Consider the following 14,899-nt stretch of genomic DNA (forward strand, 5'->3'; position numbering starts at 1 on the left):
TCTCTGACTCTCTCTCTCTCTCTCTGTTAAAAAAAAAAAAGGGAATTTAAATCCAAGCCACCAAGCTTGACGGATCCTCCATGTAAACAATGAGGCACCAGGAAATTGTAAAGGCTTTGTGATGAGGAAGAAGACTGAAATCCAGGTGCCAAATGATCAGTGGATGAAGGAGATGACCCAGACAACAGGGGAGAGGAGGCAGGGTGAGAGTGGAGGAGCACCACCTCCCTAAGCAAGTCTTTGTTGCTGCTTTCTCTAACAACCAGTTTGAGGAGTAATGATCTCAAAGCAAAACAATGTCCCAGGGAGACAACAAGCTCTCTACCCATCCCTAAAATGCATAAGATGTGAAGAAATAATAATGCCACCACTTGAGAGGCTAGAAGGGAAATGATGCCTCAGGAGAGGGCAGGTCTCATGAAGTCACGAGCAGAGCTTTTCAGGGATAATATACTGCTCAGAAAAATTAGGGGATATTTCAAAATGAATATGAAGCAATAAAATATCCCCTAATTTTTGTGAGCAGTATAGTTCCACAGGAGACAGGGCAGGGTAGGCTCTGCCTCATAGCAGAGAAGGGAAGGCCACTGTAGAGATGACAGTGCTGTGGGGGACAGATGGCAGTGAGAGCTGATCAGTAAAAACAGAGATGCCAGATTTTAAAGTAAAATATCATTTTCAGAAGAATGCACACGGATCCTGGTAGCCAAAAATAAAGCACTTGGCTGAGGTGGTGGCAGACAGAAATCATGGTCCCTATGTGCTATGTTGGCCGGAGGCCAGAGCTAGAGCAGGATTTCTCCATGTCAATGAAATCGACATCCTGGGAAAGATAGCTTTGTGGGGTTTTTTGCTTGTTTGTTTGTTTTTTGCTATGGGGGTAGGAGGGGGTACTTTGTCTTGTGCATTTTAAGATATTTAGCACCCACCCCCAGTGACAACAGAAAATGTTGCCAGATATTGCACAATGTACCCTGAGTGCAAATTCATCCCCTTTGAGAATCACTGATCTAGAGGAACAGGCTCACACAGAAAGCGCAGAGGTACTCTACTGGCTGTAGCAATGCCTCCCTTTCTGCACCCATTTTGGGAACCCGTCATCTCTAATGGCTTCAGAGTTGTGGAAGAACGCTGGTCTCATTATTTCATAGACATACCCAATTCTTTTTTTATTGAATTTATTGGGGGGGGGGGCATTGGCTAATAAAATCATACAGGTTTCAGGTGCACAATTCCACAATACATCATCTGTATACTGCATTGCATGTCCACCACCCCAAGTCAAGTCTCCCTCCATCACCATCTTCTTAATCTTTTTAGAAAGAAGGCATCTCCCAGGTTTATCGCCTGTCTCATTTGTTGCTCTGAAGATCCTTTTGACCTGTTTCCTCAGAAGATGATGGAGACTTGCTGCCACTGAGAACAGTCCCAGGAATGCCCTGTGCTTTCTGACTGTCGGCTCCCCAGTGCGGGAACGCGCCTGGCTTCCTGCCCAGATATTTCCCCCGCCACCCCGCCCTGCAGATCTTCGGTCACAGAAAGCTTCTTCACGAAGGCACTTCCTCATCCTATCAACCCTGCACTCTTCCCTCAAAGCATTTTTTACAATTTTATTTGCATTGTTACTGGTGTGATTTGCCCAAAGAAGATACATTTTATAATGGCAAGAACCTTATCTGTTTTATCCACTGCTGGATCCTCTGCAGCAGGTAGAGTGCTTGGCTCCATAACTCTCTGTTAAACAAATTATTTTTTTTTAATGTTATGAGTTTCCTGAGACTATGTATCACATTCCCCAGTGATTACTTTAAGAGGATGACATCATGTATAGATATAGGTTTCTGATTCTTTTTCATTCATATCCCCTTAGAGCAGTATACATTTTGTTTGAGGGAGGTTAACATCCTAAATAGGAAACAGATAAAAAAGTAGTATCAGTCAAAGAATGAAGAAACAAACATATCTAGATCTGATTATTAATCAGATCACAGCAGTCAGCCCCGGTGCTACCACACTAAACTCACACGTGCTCTGACTGGTTTGCTTAATTCCTTCAAGCATGCGTTGCGCCCCTGCTCCGCACTTGGCCCTGAAATGTGCAGTGTGACAACACTGGGGCTGACTAGACCACCTAGGACACGTCCTGCAGGGCTGACCTGAGGCAGCGTTCAGACGGCATTCTCCAGCTGGTTCCTCGGTCTCCGCCTCAGACGTCTACAGCAGGATCAGCCAGCATCCCTGATGAATGACAAGGTGGGGAAGAAAAGCACAGTGAGCTAAAAGCACAAGAGCACACTCTGGACCCTCAGATTCCCACAGACTTTCATAGTTGAGATATAACACTCTGACTGAATGCTCTTTTAATAAACAGCAGTTCATAAAGCTTTTAAGTGTTTAAGTTTACTTTATTGGAACTTCAGGGACTAAGAAGGAAAATGTGTTTGAGAACCAACAGATAAGTTAAGGGTTACAGTAAAATTTAAAACGTCACATGGGCAAAGATAAAAATTCACGTTTGATAAAATAAAGCTACAAAGTTCCAAGAACCACAAACCCTATTTCACTTACCCTTTCTAGCGATTTTACTTCCCTCCCAAACATAAATATTAGTGAAATTAAGATAAAACCAAGTATATCTTGGCTAAGCGTTTACAAAAAGATGATTTTCTATTCAAGGAGCAGATTTCTGCAAACTAGATTTAAAAAAAAATAACATACAGAGAGAATGGAAATTAGTAGAATATGGAAAACAGATTATTAAAAGAGCTTCAGGATTAGCATAGTCGGAAATAGGTAATAGGATGAAGTTGCCAAGCTTGAAATTGCTCCCAGCCTATACGTTCATTTCATCCCGCTCCTAACCCTGCAGCTCTGCTTGCAGCCTTTGTTTTCAATCACTGATGTAGCTCTACAGAGAAAAGTTAATTATTTGAGCAGCCTGGCATGTGGTCCATGACTATGCTTTACAGCTCTCAGAGGCTATAGCTCCCACTTCCTAATACACTCAAGTGGCAAAATTAATTTCAACCTGGAAAACCTTAAACAGGCTCCCTTCTGCCTCAATTATATTTTGAAAAGTGATAACAGGGTAAAAACACTTGTGAAAGGAATATGTTAAGCTGTGCCTATTTCTGCTGATTTGTACAGAAGAAAGACCTATGGTTTTCAATCTAACTAAAATATAGTATTTGTTATACTGTTTTTAAACCCTCAGCTGGGTATTACTACATAGTAATTCATATGGATATATCACAATTTGCTTAAGTATTCCATTGTTAAGTGAATATCAGGTTATTTCGAACATTATTCAGACAATTATATTTTTTGTTTTCGTTCTTCAATTATTAAAAATAAGATACTTATACTTCCATTTGTTTCTCATTTTTTTTGGTAAACCTAAAAATGAGCATCATTTCCAATGAATCTATTAAGACTGAGCACTTACAGAGGCAGAGAATAATTCAAAGCACATTATTTTGTTAGTTAAGAAACTTAGTAACCTATAACTGCAACAGTTTTCTTTTAGAATCTAAATTATAATCTCCAGACTATTATAGCCTAACATAAACACTAACAGAGATGGTCAGTTAAGCTTTAAAATGGCAAAAAATATATGTATTATCACAAAGAGGTGACTAAATCATAACCTTTCCAAAAGTCTAATATTTTTAAATGCTCCCAATAAATAGGCAAATAAAGAACAGTATCCTAAAATTAAAATCATTCAAATTAAAGGACACATTGAATTTGATATTTTCCAACAATCCAAAAATGTTACTAAAAATCATAAGATAAATTAAATTCCCTAGACATCAGAGAAATGGCGGTGTGAGAGATACTCCTGGTCTCTCTCTTCCCTTAAAATTTCAACAAACGGAGCAACTATAATGCCACGAAGGAACCCCAGCTGGGTTTGCAGCCACACCTGAGAGAGTCTAGCAAGGAAGGGACTGAAAGTGGGACAGGTTGAAAAGGGAGGGCGCAAGATAAAATACATTTGCGGTGAACTTTGGAAAGGAGAGAAGCTGGAGGACCAAATGTTTCCCTTTTTTGGCGGGACTGAGGGAGAAAGGGTCATTCGGTTCGGGTTTTGTTTTTGAGCTAGGAGATGCAGAGAGATTGGGGAGCAGAGGAGAAGGAACTGAATTAAGGAGGGCTCAACTGACCACAAAGTCATGGTCTGGGTTCCCTTGGGCCTCCCACATAGCTGGCTCTGCTTATGATTGGCCATCGCCTCCACAGGTCCGGGTGCACACAGGTTGAAGCGCTAGGTGGATCTCCCGTGCTTAGCTGGCAGAGTTCGACCCACCCACCTGGTGCCCAAATGTGATGGACTGGAGCACTGCTAGGCCCACAAAGTTCGGCCAACTGCCAGCATGCAGCCCACAATCTACCCTTGGTCCACACTCTCCACAGTGTCAGGGAGGACCAAAGTGGGCCCATGCCTCCCAGATCTCGCCACATTCCCCTCCCAGCAGGAAAGAGTGACGGTGGCAGACCCCCACAGCTGACTCTCTGGGGCCATATCAAAATTTCTGAGATGCAGGCCCTGGCCGGTTGGCTCAGCAGTAGAGCGTCGGCCTGGCGTGCAGGAGTCCCAGGTTCGATTCCCGGCCAGGGCACACAGGAGAAGCGCCCATCTGCTTCTCCGCCCCTCCCCCTCTCCTTCCTCTCTGTCTCTCTCTTCCCCTCCCGCAGCCGAGGCTCCATTGGAGCAAAGATGGCCCGGGCGCTGGGGATGGCTCTGTGGCCTCTGCCTCAGGCACTAGAATGGCTCTGGTCGTGACAGAGCCACGCCCCAGAGGGGCAGAACATAGCCCCCTGGTGGGCATGCCGGGTAGATCCCTGTCGGGCGCATGTGGGAGTCTGTCTGACAGCCTCCCCGTTTCCAGCTTCGGAAAAATGAAAAAAAAGAAAAAAAAAAGAAAAAAATTTCTGAGATGCAGCAAAAGCAATAATAAGAGGGAAGTTTATATCATTACAGGATTATATCAAGAAACAAAAGAGAGCCCAAGTAAATAACCTAACATCACATCTTAAGAAACTAAAAAAGGAAGAACAAGGGCAACTCAAAATCAGTAAAAGAAAGGAAATAGTAAAAATTGGAGCAGAAATAAATGAAATAGAGAACAAAAAAAAGTATAAAAATTTAATATAAGAAAGAGCTGGTTCTTTGAAAAGATCAATAAAATTGACAAACCCCTGACTAGACTCACTAATGAAAAAAGAGGAAGGACTCATATACTCATATGAACAAAATCCAAAATGAAAGAGGAGAAATTACCATAGATAATATAGATATATAAAGGATCATTGAAAAATACTATGAAAAACCATATGCCACCAAATTCAACAATCTAGAAGAAATGGATAAATTCCTAAAACTATACAGTCTTCCTATAGTCACAAAGAAGTGGAAAACCTAAATATACACATAAGCAGGGAAGAAATAGAAACAACCCTCAAAAACCTCCCCAAAAATAAAAGTCCAAGACCAGATAGCTGTACTAGTGAATTCTACCAAACATTTATAGACGACTTGGTTCCTATCCTTCTCAAAGTCTTCAAAAAAACTGAAGAAGTAATACTTCCGAACACATTATATGAGACCAACATAACCCTCATACCAAAACCTGGCAAGGACAACACACAGAAAACTACAGACCAATATCTTTAATAAACACAAATGCAAAAACCCTAAACAAAATAATAGCAAATCGAATACATACATTAAAAAAATAATACAGCCCTGGCTGGTTGGCTCAGCGGTAGAGCATCGGCCTAGCGTGCGGAGGACCCGGGTTCGATTCCCGGCCAGGGCACACAGGAGAAGCGCTCATTTGCTTCTCCACCCCTCTGCCGCGCTTTCCTCTCTGTCTCTCTCATCCCCTCCCGCAGCCAAGGCTCCATTGGAGCAAGATGGCCCGGGCGCTGGGGATGGCTCTGTGGCCTCTGCCCCAGGCGCTAGAGTGGCTCTGGTCGCAACATGGCGACGCCCAGGATGGGCAGAGCATCGCCCCCTGGTGGGCAGAGCATCGCCCATGGTGGGCGTGCCGGGTGGATCCCGGTCGGGCGCATGCGGGAGTCTGTCTGACTGTCTCTCCCTGTTTCCAGCTTCAGAAAAATGAAAAAAAAAAAAAATAAATAAATAATACATCATGATCAAGTGGGATTCATTCCAAGAGCACAAGGATGGTTCAACATATATAAATCAATTACTGTAATACACCATATCAACAAAATAAAGAACAAAAATCATATGATCCTGCCCTGGCTGGCTGGTTCAGTGGTAAAGCCCAGCATGTGGATGTCCTAGGTTTGATTCCCGATCTGGGAATGGCAGCAATCCTTCCAAGACTGCTGTCAAGACCTTCCTGCAGCTTGGGATGACTCAGCACCCCACTCCCACCTCCCCAGCCGAAGCTTGCACTCATTCTGGGAAATGCAGCAAGTGATTCTCAAAACTACTGCAATTCTTACAGAGTTAAAATTATCCACTGGCCTCAACCTTAGGAAATGTTCATTTATGTAATCCCCTCTTTTATTGGTGAACTTCTTTTCAGATATGTTTGGTACTTAGGATTGATGGGGTTTATTTCATCTTTATATTGATAGTTTCTACTTTCATTAAAGTGTTTCAAGTTTGCCAGAGTTTCACTTAGAATGGATCTTTTTAAGTGAACATCGAAAATACTACTTTCAGAGGTAAAAACGTATTAAGCCATAATAGTCTCAAAAAAAAAATGTGGGGGGGGGGAGTAAATGTCTTATAGGTCTGGCCTCATTAAGTAGGAAAAAAGGCCAGGTAGACTCATGTAGGTTAATAGAATCAATAAGCATACTACTGAAAGTTAAGCTATCTTAATTATTGGATGTACAACCAGTCCTACCAACATATAAGAAGCTGGTTTATTCTTACTGTTAACATATACTTTTTAAATTTTTTTTTTTTTCTTCTTCATTTTTCTCAAGCTGGAAACGGGGAGAGACAGTCAGACAGACTCCCGCATGCGCCCGACCGGGATCCACCCGGCACGCCCACCAGGGGCGAGGCTCTGCCCACCAGGGGGCGATGCTCTGCCCATCCTGGGCGTCGCCATATTGCGACCAGAGCCACTCTAGCGCCTGAGGCAGAGGCCACAGAGCCATCCCCAGCGCCCGGGCCATCTTTGCTCCAATGGAGCCTTGGCTGCGGGAGAGGAAGAGAGAGACAGAGAGGAAAGCGTGGCGGAGGGGTGGAGAAGCAAATGGGAGCTTCTCCTGTGTGCCCTGGCCGGGAATCGAACCCGGGTCCTCCGCACGCTAGGCCGACGCTCTACCGCTGAGCCAACCGGCCAGGGCAACATATACTTTTTAAATAATATTTTAGTACTACACTCCTTTGAAAAGTAATTGATGCTTTTAAAAAATATTAGTTATTCTTGATTTTAGCAATTTATAGAAATTGAAGGGAAGTACCACCAGATTTTAAACAGGCAGAAGTAAAATGCAAGAGAGAAAATGGTGGTTTATAGCAGTGGTCCCCAACCTTTTTTGGGCCATGAACCGGTTTAATGTCAGAAAATATTTTCATGGACGGGCCTTTAGGGTGGGACAAATACATGTATCACATGACCGAGACAAGCATCAACAATGAGTCTTAGACGGATGTAACAGAGGGAATCTGGTCATTTTTTAAAAATAAAACATCGTTCAGACTTAAATATAAATAAAACGGAAATAATGTAAGTTATCTATTCTTTCTCTGCAGACCAATACCAAATGGCCCATTGACCGGCACCGGTCTGTGGCCCGGGGGTTTGGAGACCACTGATTTATAGGAACAAAGCCTGAAGATAAGGCCCTGGTCGGTTGGCTCAGCGGTAGAGCGTCGGCCTGGCATGCGGGGGACCCGGGTTCGATTCCCGGCCAGGGCACATAGGAGAGGCGCCCATTTGCTTCTCCACCCCCCACCCCCTCCTTCCTCTCTGTCTCTCTCTTCCCCTCCTGCAGCCAAGGCTCCATTGGAGCAAAGATGGCCCGGGCGCTGGGGATGGCTCCTTGGCCTCTGCCCCAGGCGCTAGAGTGGCTCTGGTCGCGGCAGAGCAACACCCCGGAGGGGCAGAGCATCGCCCCCTGGTGGGCAGAGCGTCGCCCCTGGTGGGCGTGCCGGGTGGATCCCGGTCGGGTGCATGTGGGAGTCTGTCTGACTGTCTCGCCCCGTTTCCAGCTTCAAAAAAATGTACAAAAAAAAAAAAAAAGCCTGAAGATAAAAGAAGTACAAATTATAGGTGTAAGCCTTGACCTTGAAAAACTAGATATATTAGAAGGCTCTTCAATATACTCAAGGGGTTGTTGATTTCAATCAACAAATGATATCAGATTAGTATCTTGAAAAGAAATGTTGCTTCTAAGGATAAAAGAATTGGGACATACATAATGGTCCCAATCATTATTATACTAATGTATTACATATGGTGTTAATTTACCTTTAATTCTAATAATTTCATAAATCCTTATTTTTTTTTAACACCAGTAAACTGGTGTGATTTTAAAAACAGTACATCATCATGTGATGTCAAAATATATAGATTATATAAAATTATAGAAGATATATAGTTAATTAGTTCTTAACAATATAAGACAAATATGTATATACTGATATACTAAGTATTTCTTATCATCCTGTGAGAGAAGGGGGAAAAAGTCTAGAGGTAAAAGATGAAACATCTTTTTGCATGTGGATCTCACCACAGGTTGCCAGGATGTACAGACAAACCCTATAAATTGGCCCAGCACAATAATTCTAGATAAAAAAAGTATTTATAATAGGGAGAGAACAAACTCTTTTTACATTATGGAACACAATACTCTGGTTTCTCTACAGATCACATAAATCTTTCACTTTTTAAATTATGGAACACACTAAGTCATCAATTGTTTTTGAAAAAGGTGATATGTAACCACATTCCGTACAGTTAGGAAAGGAGAATCAATACCCAGGAACTCTATGAAAGCGCAGGCAGCAGAGCTTCAAGATCTTCTACACTATTCTATTTAACATCTTACATGATTGAAACCATCAAGTAGGCTCTGATGGGTTGCATAGTGGATAGAACATCGGCCCAGTGTATGAACATCCTGATTTTGATTCCCAGTCAGGGCACACAGGAGAAATGACTATCTGCTTCTCTCCCCCTCCTTCTCCCACTTCTCTCCATCTTCTCTTCTCATAGCCAGTGGCTCAATTGGTTCAATCATCAGCCCCAGGCACTGAGGATGGCCTGGTTGATTCTAGCATTGGCCCTACACAGGGCTTGCCAGGTGGATCCTGGTTGTGGGACATGCAAGAGTCTGTCACACTATCTCCCCTCCTCTCACTTAAAAAGAAAGCATCAAGTAAAATGCTAGTTACACCTCAGTGCTCCTAAAACATTAGTTTGACTCCCCTTCCCTGTCTCCTTTATGGAAACATAGAAAGCACACTCTGCACACAGTGTAGACAAGATAATAGCTGCGAAAGAAACTGAGCATGTAGGATGAAGTCAACCTCCAGTAGAATACAACCATATGATCAGATAAGATTAAATGGGCTGGATTTCATTTAAAAAATAATTATCAAAATGGAAGAATAGCTTATTGGCCACAAGAAGTGTAAAACAACATAGTAATCTGTACAACTATAAGTATTTGTCAAAAGAGCATGAGATACAAGACAATTCATTAATATGGTAAATATATAAAGTATTTACACATCAATAAGAAAAAGATGAATCACTCCACAGGAAATTTTTAAAAAAGAGCATAAACCAGCAAGTCACCAAAATAGAAATATAGAGAAACAGGAAACATAAAATGGTCCCTCTGGTGAATAATAAAAATGCAAATAAATCAGCAAGATACCAATCACATTGGCAAAGAATGATGATGGCCAATGGAACAAGTAAAATGATAGTCTTATAGATGCAGGCAGGTGTCTAAATTGGTACAGGCATTCCAGAGGGCAATTTGTAAATAGGTATTGAAGGCCTTAACAGGGGGTAAATCCTTTGATCTAGAAACACCACATCTAGAAACCACCCTATGGTACTAATCAGATAAGTGTGCAAAGGCCTATGATGTACAGGAGAACCACTTGAGTGTTGTTGATACAAGCAAAGAATAGAAGCAACCTGTATGCTAGGGGATGAGTTAATTATTGTATCTCCTTCAATGGAGAACCAAGCAGTAATTTTAAATGGTGACGTACATAGATAAAGTTAGTAACATAAAAATATACTGACGTGCTTTAAGAGAAAAATAAGTCATAAATCAATACATATTGTATTATGTAAAATCGTGTTTGTAAGAGTATGTATTTTAAACGTCAATGATGATTTTAACCATGTGAAAGCTGTAAGGTCGGTGGATAATGGGGGATGGTCACGTGGGGAACTCAGACCCGCGAACTTTGGCTGGGACCGCCCACAACCAAGCACGCCAAAGGAGGCTTCACAGGAACCGTTTGGAAAAAAGCAACCATCTACCAGCCAGTGGGATTTCACCACGTCATGTTAGCCCGACTTCCCTAGAGGGACCCTTTAAATATCTCCCACGCAGTTTAATCCGTGCAACTTCCCTGGCCTCCATCTTACCTCAGGGCCAGGGAACCTTGCCGGGTGGGATGCATGCTCTGTACTCAATAAAGCCGTTTACTATTCCACAGTTTGTGGCTTCGAGCCCTCTTCCTTCCTTCTCGGCGGGGAAAAAATACCTTACATTTTGGTGCCGAAAACCCAGGAGGAGTAGAAGTCCGCAAGGACCGCTCCTCTTCCTCATCCCCTCCGAGAAAGAACCAGGATCTCCGACCTTCCACCCACTTTGGCACACGGTGCAGTAAGTCCCTTGCCTCCGCCTTCCTCTCAGTTCTTTCCTCCGAGACTCCCTGTCCGAAACCATAGCTACATCAGGGAAGTCTTTTCCATCCATCCGAGTGAGCATGTGCTTGTCCCCAAGCACATCCACTTTACCATTTCCGTCCATGGCCAGACCTTGAGTTTTTAGGACGCTAATACTCAAATCTGACCACTCCGAGGACTGAGGGTGGCTGTGGGGGCACAGGAATCTCCCTCCCTAAAGAAGAAGAAACTGTTCTTCTCCGCTGTGGCCAGGCCACAGAACCCACTGAATTAGCCTCCTGAAGGGACTTTCAGTGTTAACACCCTCACCAATTTATCGCCAAAAAAGCTGGGAACTGATCTCTTACATACACGGCTTCTAATTCACACACCCGTCCTTAATCTCTGTGCCGCCTGTTCCACCGCACAGGCCTTTTTCTGGCCAGAGAAACCTCACCTAAACCTCCACTCCTAATCTTTCCTTCTCCGCGGACTCCCAACTCTCTCTCCCTCCTGTCTGAGCCCCAGGGGCACCCCTCTCTCGGGACTTTTCTCTGGTCCCTCTGCAGACCTCTTTTGTGCTCGGGTCTCTTCCCTCTGAAAGCCCCCTCCCCTCACTTCTCAAAAACCTATTTCTTATTCACCACTACCATCTCTTTCTCCTCCCCTGCTGGCCAGGGGCCTCTCCCTTCACTGTGTTCTTAAGTCCGTCCTCCTTCAGGCCTTTCTCCACCTACTATTAGCTCTTACACCGGTTTGCAGGACCCTGACGTCCAACCCCAATTTTCTTGCAGGAAGTTCTGGCCCTGTCCTGCCTTTGGCTCCAGCGTTTCCTGTAGGATCTGGGTGCCGGGCTCCGCATGAGCCCTCCTCCTCTTATTCCCAATCCCCCAAACCCCTATCCGGAACCTGTGAACACAGCATTTAAAGTTTTTAACGGTCCCAATTAGTAGAAACAGGCCAAGGCTGTTTGCCAGGCCCGCATGCAGCAGAAGGTAACACTCCAAACCCAAACTCTTGTGGCAACCCTGAGACCAGCAGAGCCACCAGTGGCTTGCTTTAAGTGTGGCAAGCAGGACCACTGGTCCCAGCAGGGCCCCTGCCAGTGGCTGCCCACTGAGCCCTGCCCTGACTGCAAGCAGCCCGGTCACTGGCAGAGTGATTGCCCCTTTGGGCAACAGGTTTTTCCTCAGCGCCTCTACGTGGAGGACAAGCCACCCGAATGGGAAGGCCAATCCAGCCAGGTGGGTGCATCGCTCAAACTCCTAGGACACGGCCTGGACTTGGAGAACCCAGGGTATGCTGCAACAAGTGGGTAAGTCCATCTCATTTCTTGTGGACACAGGGCTACCTTCTCTGAACCTCTAGTTCCCTCACAGGTTTTGGTTATGGGAATGGATGGGACCCCTTCCTTTCCCCTTTTTACGCCACTCCTGACATGCAGTTCTGCCTCAAGCTTGCCTCCTTATAGGACCACTGGCAGTCAGAACCACTGGACTCCATCCATCTCCAGTTCACCAAAAGGCTGGACCCTGCAAATCCCCCTTTTACTCCTCTTTTTTTTAAATCCTTACAGGACCGCATCCATGAAGTTTCTCTAGTCACAGCCACACAGATGTTCTTCCTGACACCCTTCAAAACCACCACCTTCCAATCACCCCCTCCCCACGATGCCCCTAATCAGCAGGAAGTAGCCAGACAAATAAACGGCACCCCTTTTTCTATTTAACACAAAAGGTCAGAATGTAAGGTCGGTGGATAATGGGGGATGGTCATGTGGGGAACTCAGACCCGTGAACTTTGGCTGGGACCGCCCACAACCAAGCACGCCAAAGGAGGCTTCACAGGAACCGTTTGGAAAAAAGCGACCATCTACCAGCCAGTGGGATTTCACCACGTCATGTTAGCCCAACTTCCCTAGAGGAACCCCTTTAAATATCTCCCACGCGGTTTAATCCGTGCAACTTCCTTTACCTCCATCTTACTATTCCATACTTTGTGGCTTCAAGCCCTCTTCCTTCCTTCTCGGTGGGGAAAAATACCTTACAAAAGCTTTTTAAAATTTTGGTTATCTGTATTTTCTACTCCCGGGTGACACTGGGAGAAGTGTGGGGGAAATGCTGGTGGTCCTCCACTGGCACAGGCCATCACATGTGTGGCAGCGGAGCTGTTTCTCAGTGTCACATGAAAGGGTGGGGGGGGGGTGGAGTGAAGATGGTGACAGGACAACCTTTACTAAGAAAGCACTTAGTAAGTGTCCAGCACAGGAACTGGTTTCCTTGCCTTATTTAATCCATCAGGTATTTTACTATCCCCTTTCATGAATCAGGATACTAAGGCATAAAGAGGTCAAGTAATTTGTTGAAAACCACACAACCAATAAGTGATGAAACTTGGCTTCCAACCCCGCAGACCTGCTCCTCCAGAGTCCACAGTCTTAAACGAACTGAACACTAATTAAGGTGCTCTGGGGTAATTACTGATTGCATCCCCATTGGTTCTCTTCTGTTTCCCAGTTTGGATGATAAGTGTTTTAGTCATCCTGTCTACATAGGCAGGATCCATGTTTTTTTGTTTTATTTTGCCTTGAATCCCCTAAATTTACCTTATTCTCACAATGAAGAGAATGACATCTTAATGCCAGATTATTTGCATATACTGAATCATATTGTGTTAGTTTATCTTACAAAATTCATGCCCGAAAAGAATAAAATGCTGTTCTAATATAAAAAATTTCTCGTGTAAGAACAAGGATGAAGTATCTAGCCACCTTCATGAATACAGCTAGAGACTTTGAGAACCAAACTAAAATATAATGTTTAAATCAGTTCTTCCAGTCATATTAACACACCCCTTTTTAGCTCTCACTTTAATTTAATTTTTAGTTCTATCACTCCTCTATGAATAGAAGCATAAAATGCTTGGATCAGTTACACAGCCTTGTCAAAATAACCTAACCTGCAATTATAACATCCTAAGGTGCTTTTGAAAAATGCTGCCATGAAAACTTCTTTATTAAAGAATTTCTTATAGAGCTCACACCACTGAAAATTTAATCTTTATAGATGGCACAAGTAGATCACGAACCTTTTGCTGACATACCAGTTATTTATATGATAAATAACATTACTGTATAACAAAAATATCGACAAGCTTCACTTATGTGATATGTAATTAGAAAACTGTGTAAAATAGTTATTCATCAGAGAGTAAATGAACAGTTTCCTCTGATTAATGCTTGTCTTTTAACAAAGAGAAAATAAACTTTACACTTCCCTAACCTATGATGTAGATGTAATCCAAATTCTTCCCTTTAAATAGCTTATAACCTTCAAAGCAAGGCATAACATCCATATTTGTATTATTCTAATAATACAAGACATTTCGTATTTTCTTCTATTCAAAGATATATATTTCTCCCATTTTAAAATTTTAAAATTGAGGTTGTACCTTAAATCAATGATTTACTAATATACTGCTATTTTTTTCCCCTTAAAAAGCTGTTCTGTGTCTTCCATATGCAAGAAGCATTGGAACTGGGGAAGCCCTATAATTTAAGAACCTAATTAAGGAAGCTAAGAGTACAGGCACTATTACATTCGATTCTTATAATGATCTAACATTATAAGAATTAAAGAGGTCAATTTTTCAGAAGAAAAAGCAGAGACCAACAGGCTAAAATGCTTTGGGTAAAAAGAAAACAAACTGGTCACTGGTGAAGCTGCTGCTCAGGTCTGGCTGTTACCACCCTGGCTACTGAAGGCGAGATGGATGTGAGCTAGAAAGGTAGAGGAGAGTTAAACAGAAAGCAGTATAGAACGCAGGGAGAAAGAAGAGGCTTTCCAGATGAAAAGTACAATGCATTAAAAGAGATGGGGGAGATTCCAACATGGTGATGGAGTAGGTGGATGTTCCAACTGCCACCTCCCAGGACCAAATTGAATTACAATTTAATTTAAGAACAATCACCTTGAATAACCAACTCTGGACTAAACGAAGAAGAGCCTATAACCAAGGATCACTGAAGAAGCCACACCAAGACT

At 43.3% G+C, this 14,899-nt stretch overlaps 1 protein-coding gene across 3 annotated transcripts in view; it reads right to left on the reverse strand.

The window, feature by feature from the left end:
- The window catches only part of KLHL32 (kelch like family member 32), a 241,751-nt gene that overhangs the window by 188,136 nt on the left and 38,716 nt on the right, over positions 1-14,899 (reverse strand). For all 3 annotated transcript variants that reach the window (XM_066358849.1, XM_066358848.1, XM_066358847.1), the window contains exon 2: positions 2,157-2,238. In XM_066358849.1, the coding sequence (XP_066214946.1) occupies positions 2,157-2,179 (23 nt within the window). In that variant the 5' untranslated portion in view covers positions 2,180-2,238. The remainder of the gene's footprint in view (positions 1-2,156; positions 2,239-14,899) is intronic.

This window comes from Saccopteryx leptura, chromosome 1 (genome assembly GCF_036850995.1).
Source record: "Saccopteryx leptura isolate mSacLep1 chromosome 1, mSacLep1_pri_phased_curated, whole genome shotgun sequence".
Taxonomy (NCBI): domain Eukaryota; kingdom Metazoa; phylum Chordata; class Mammalia; order Chiroptera; family Emballonuridae; genus Saccopteryx; species Saccopteryx leptura.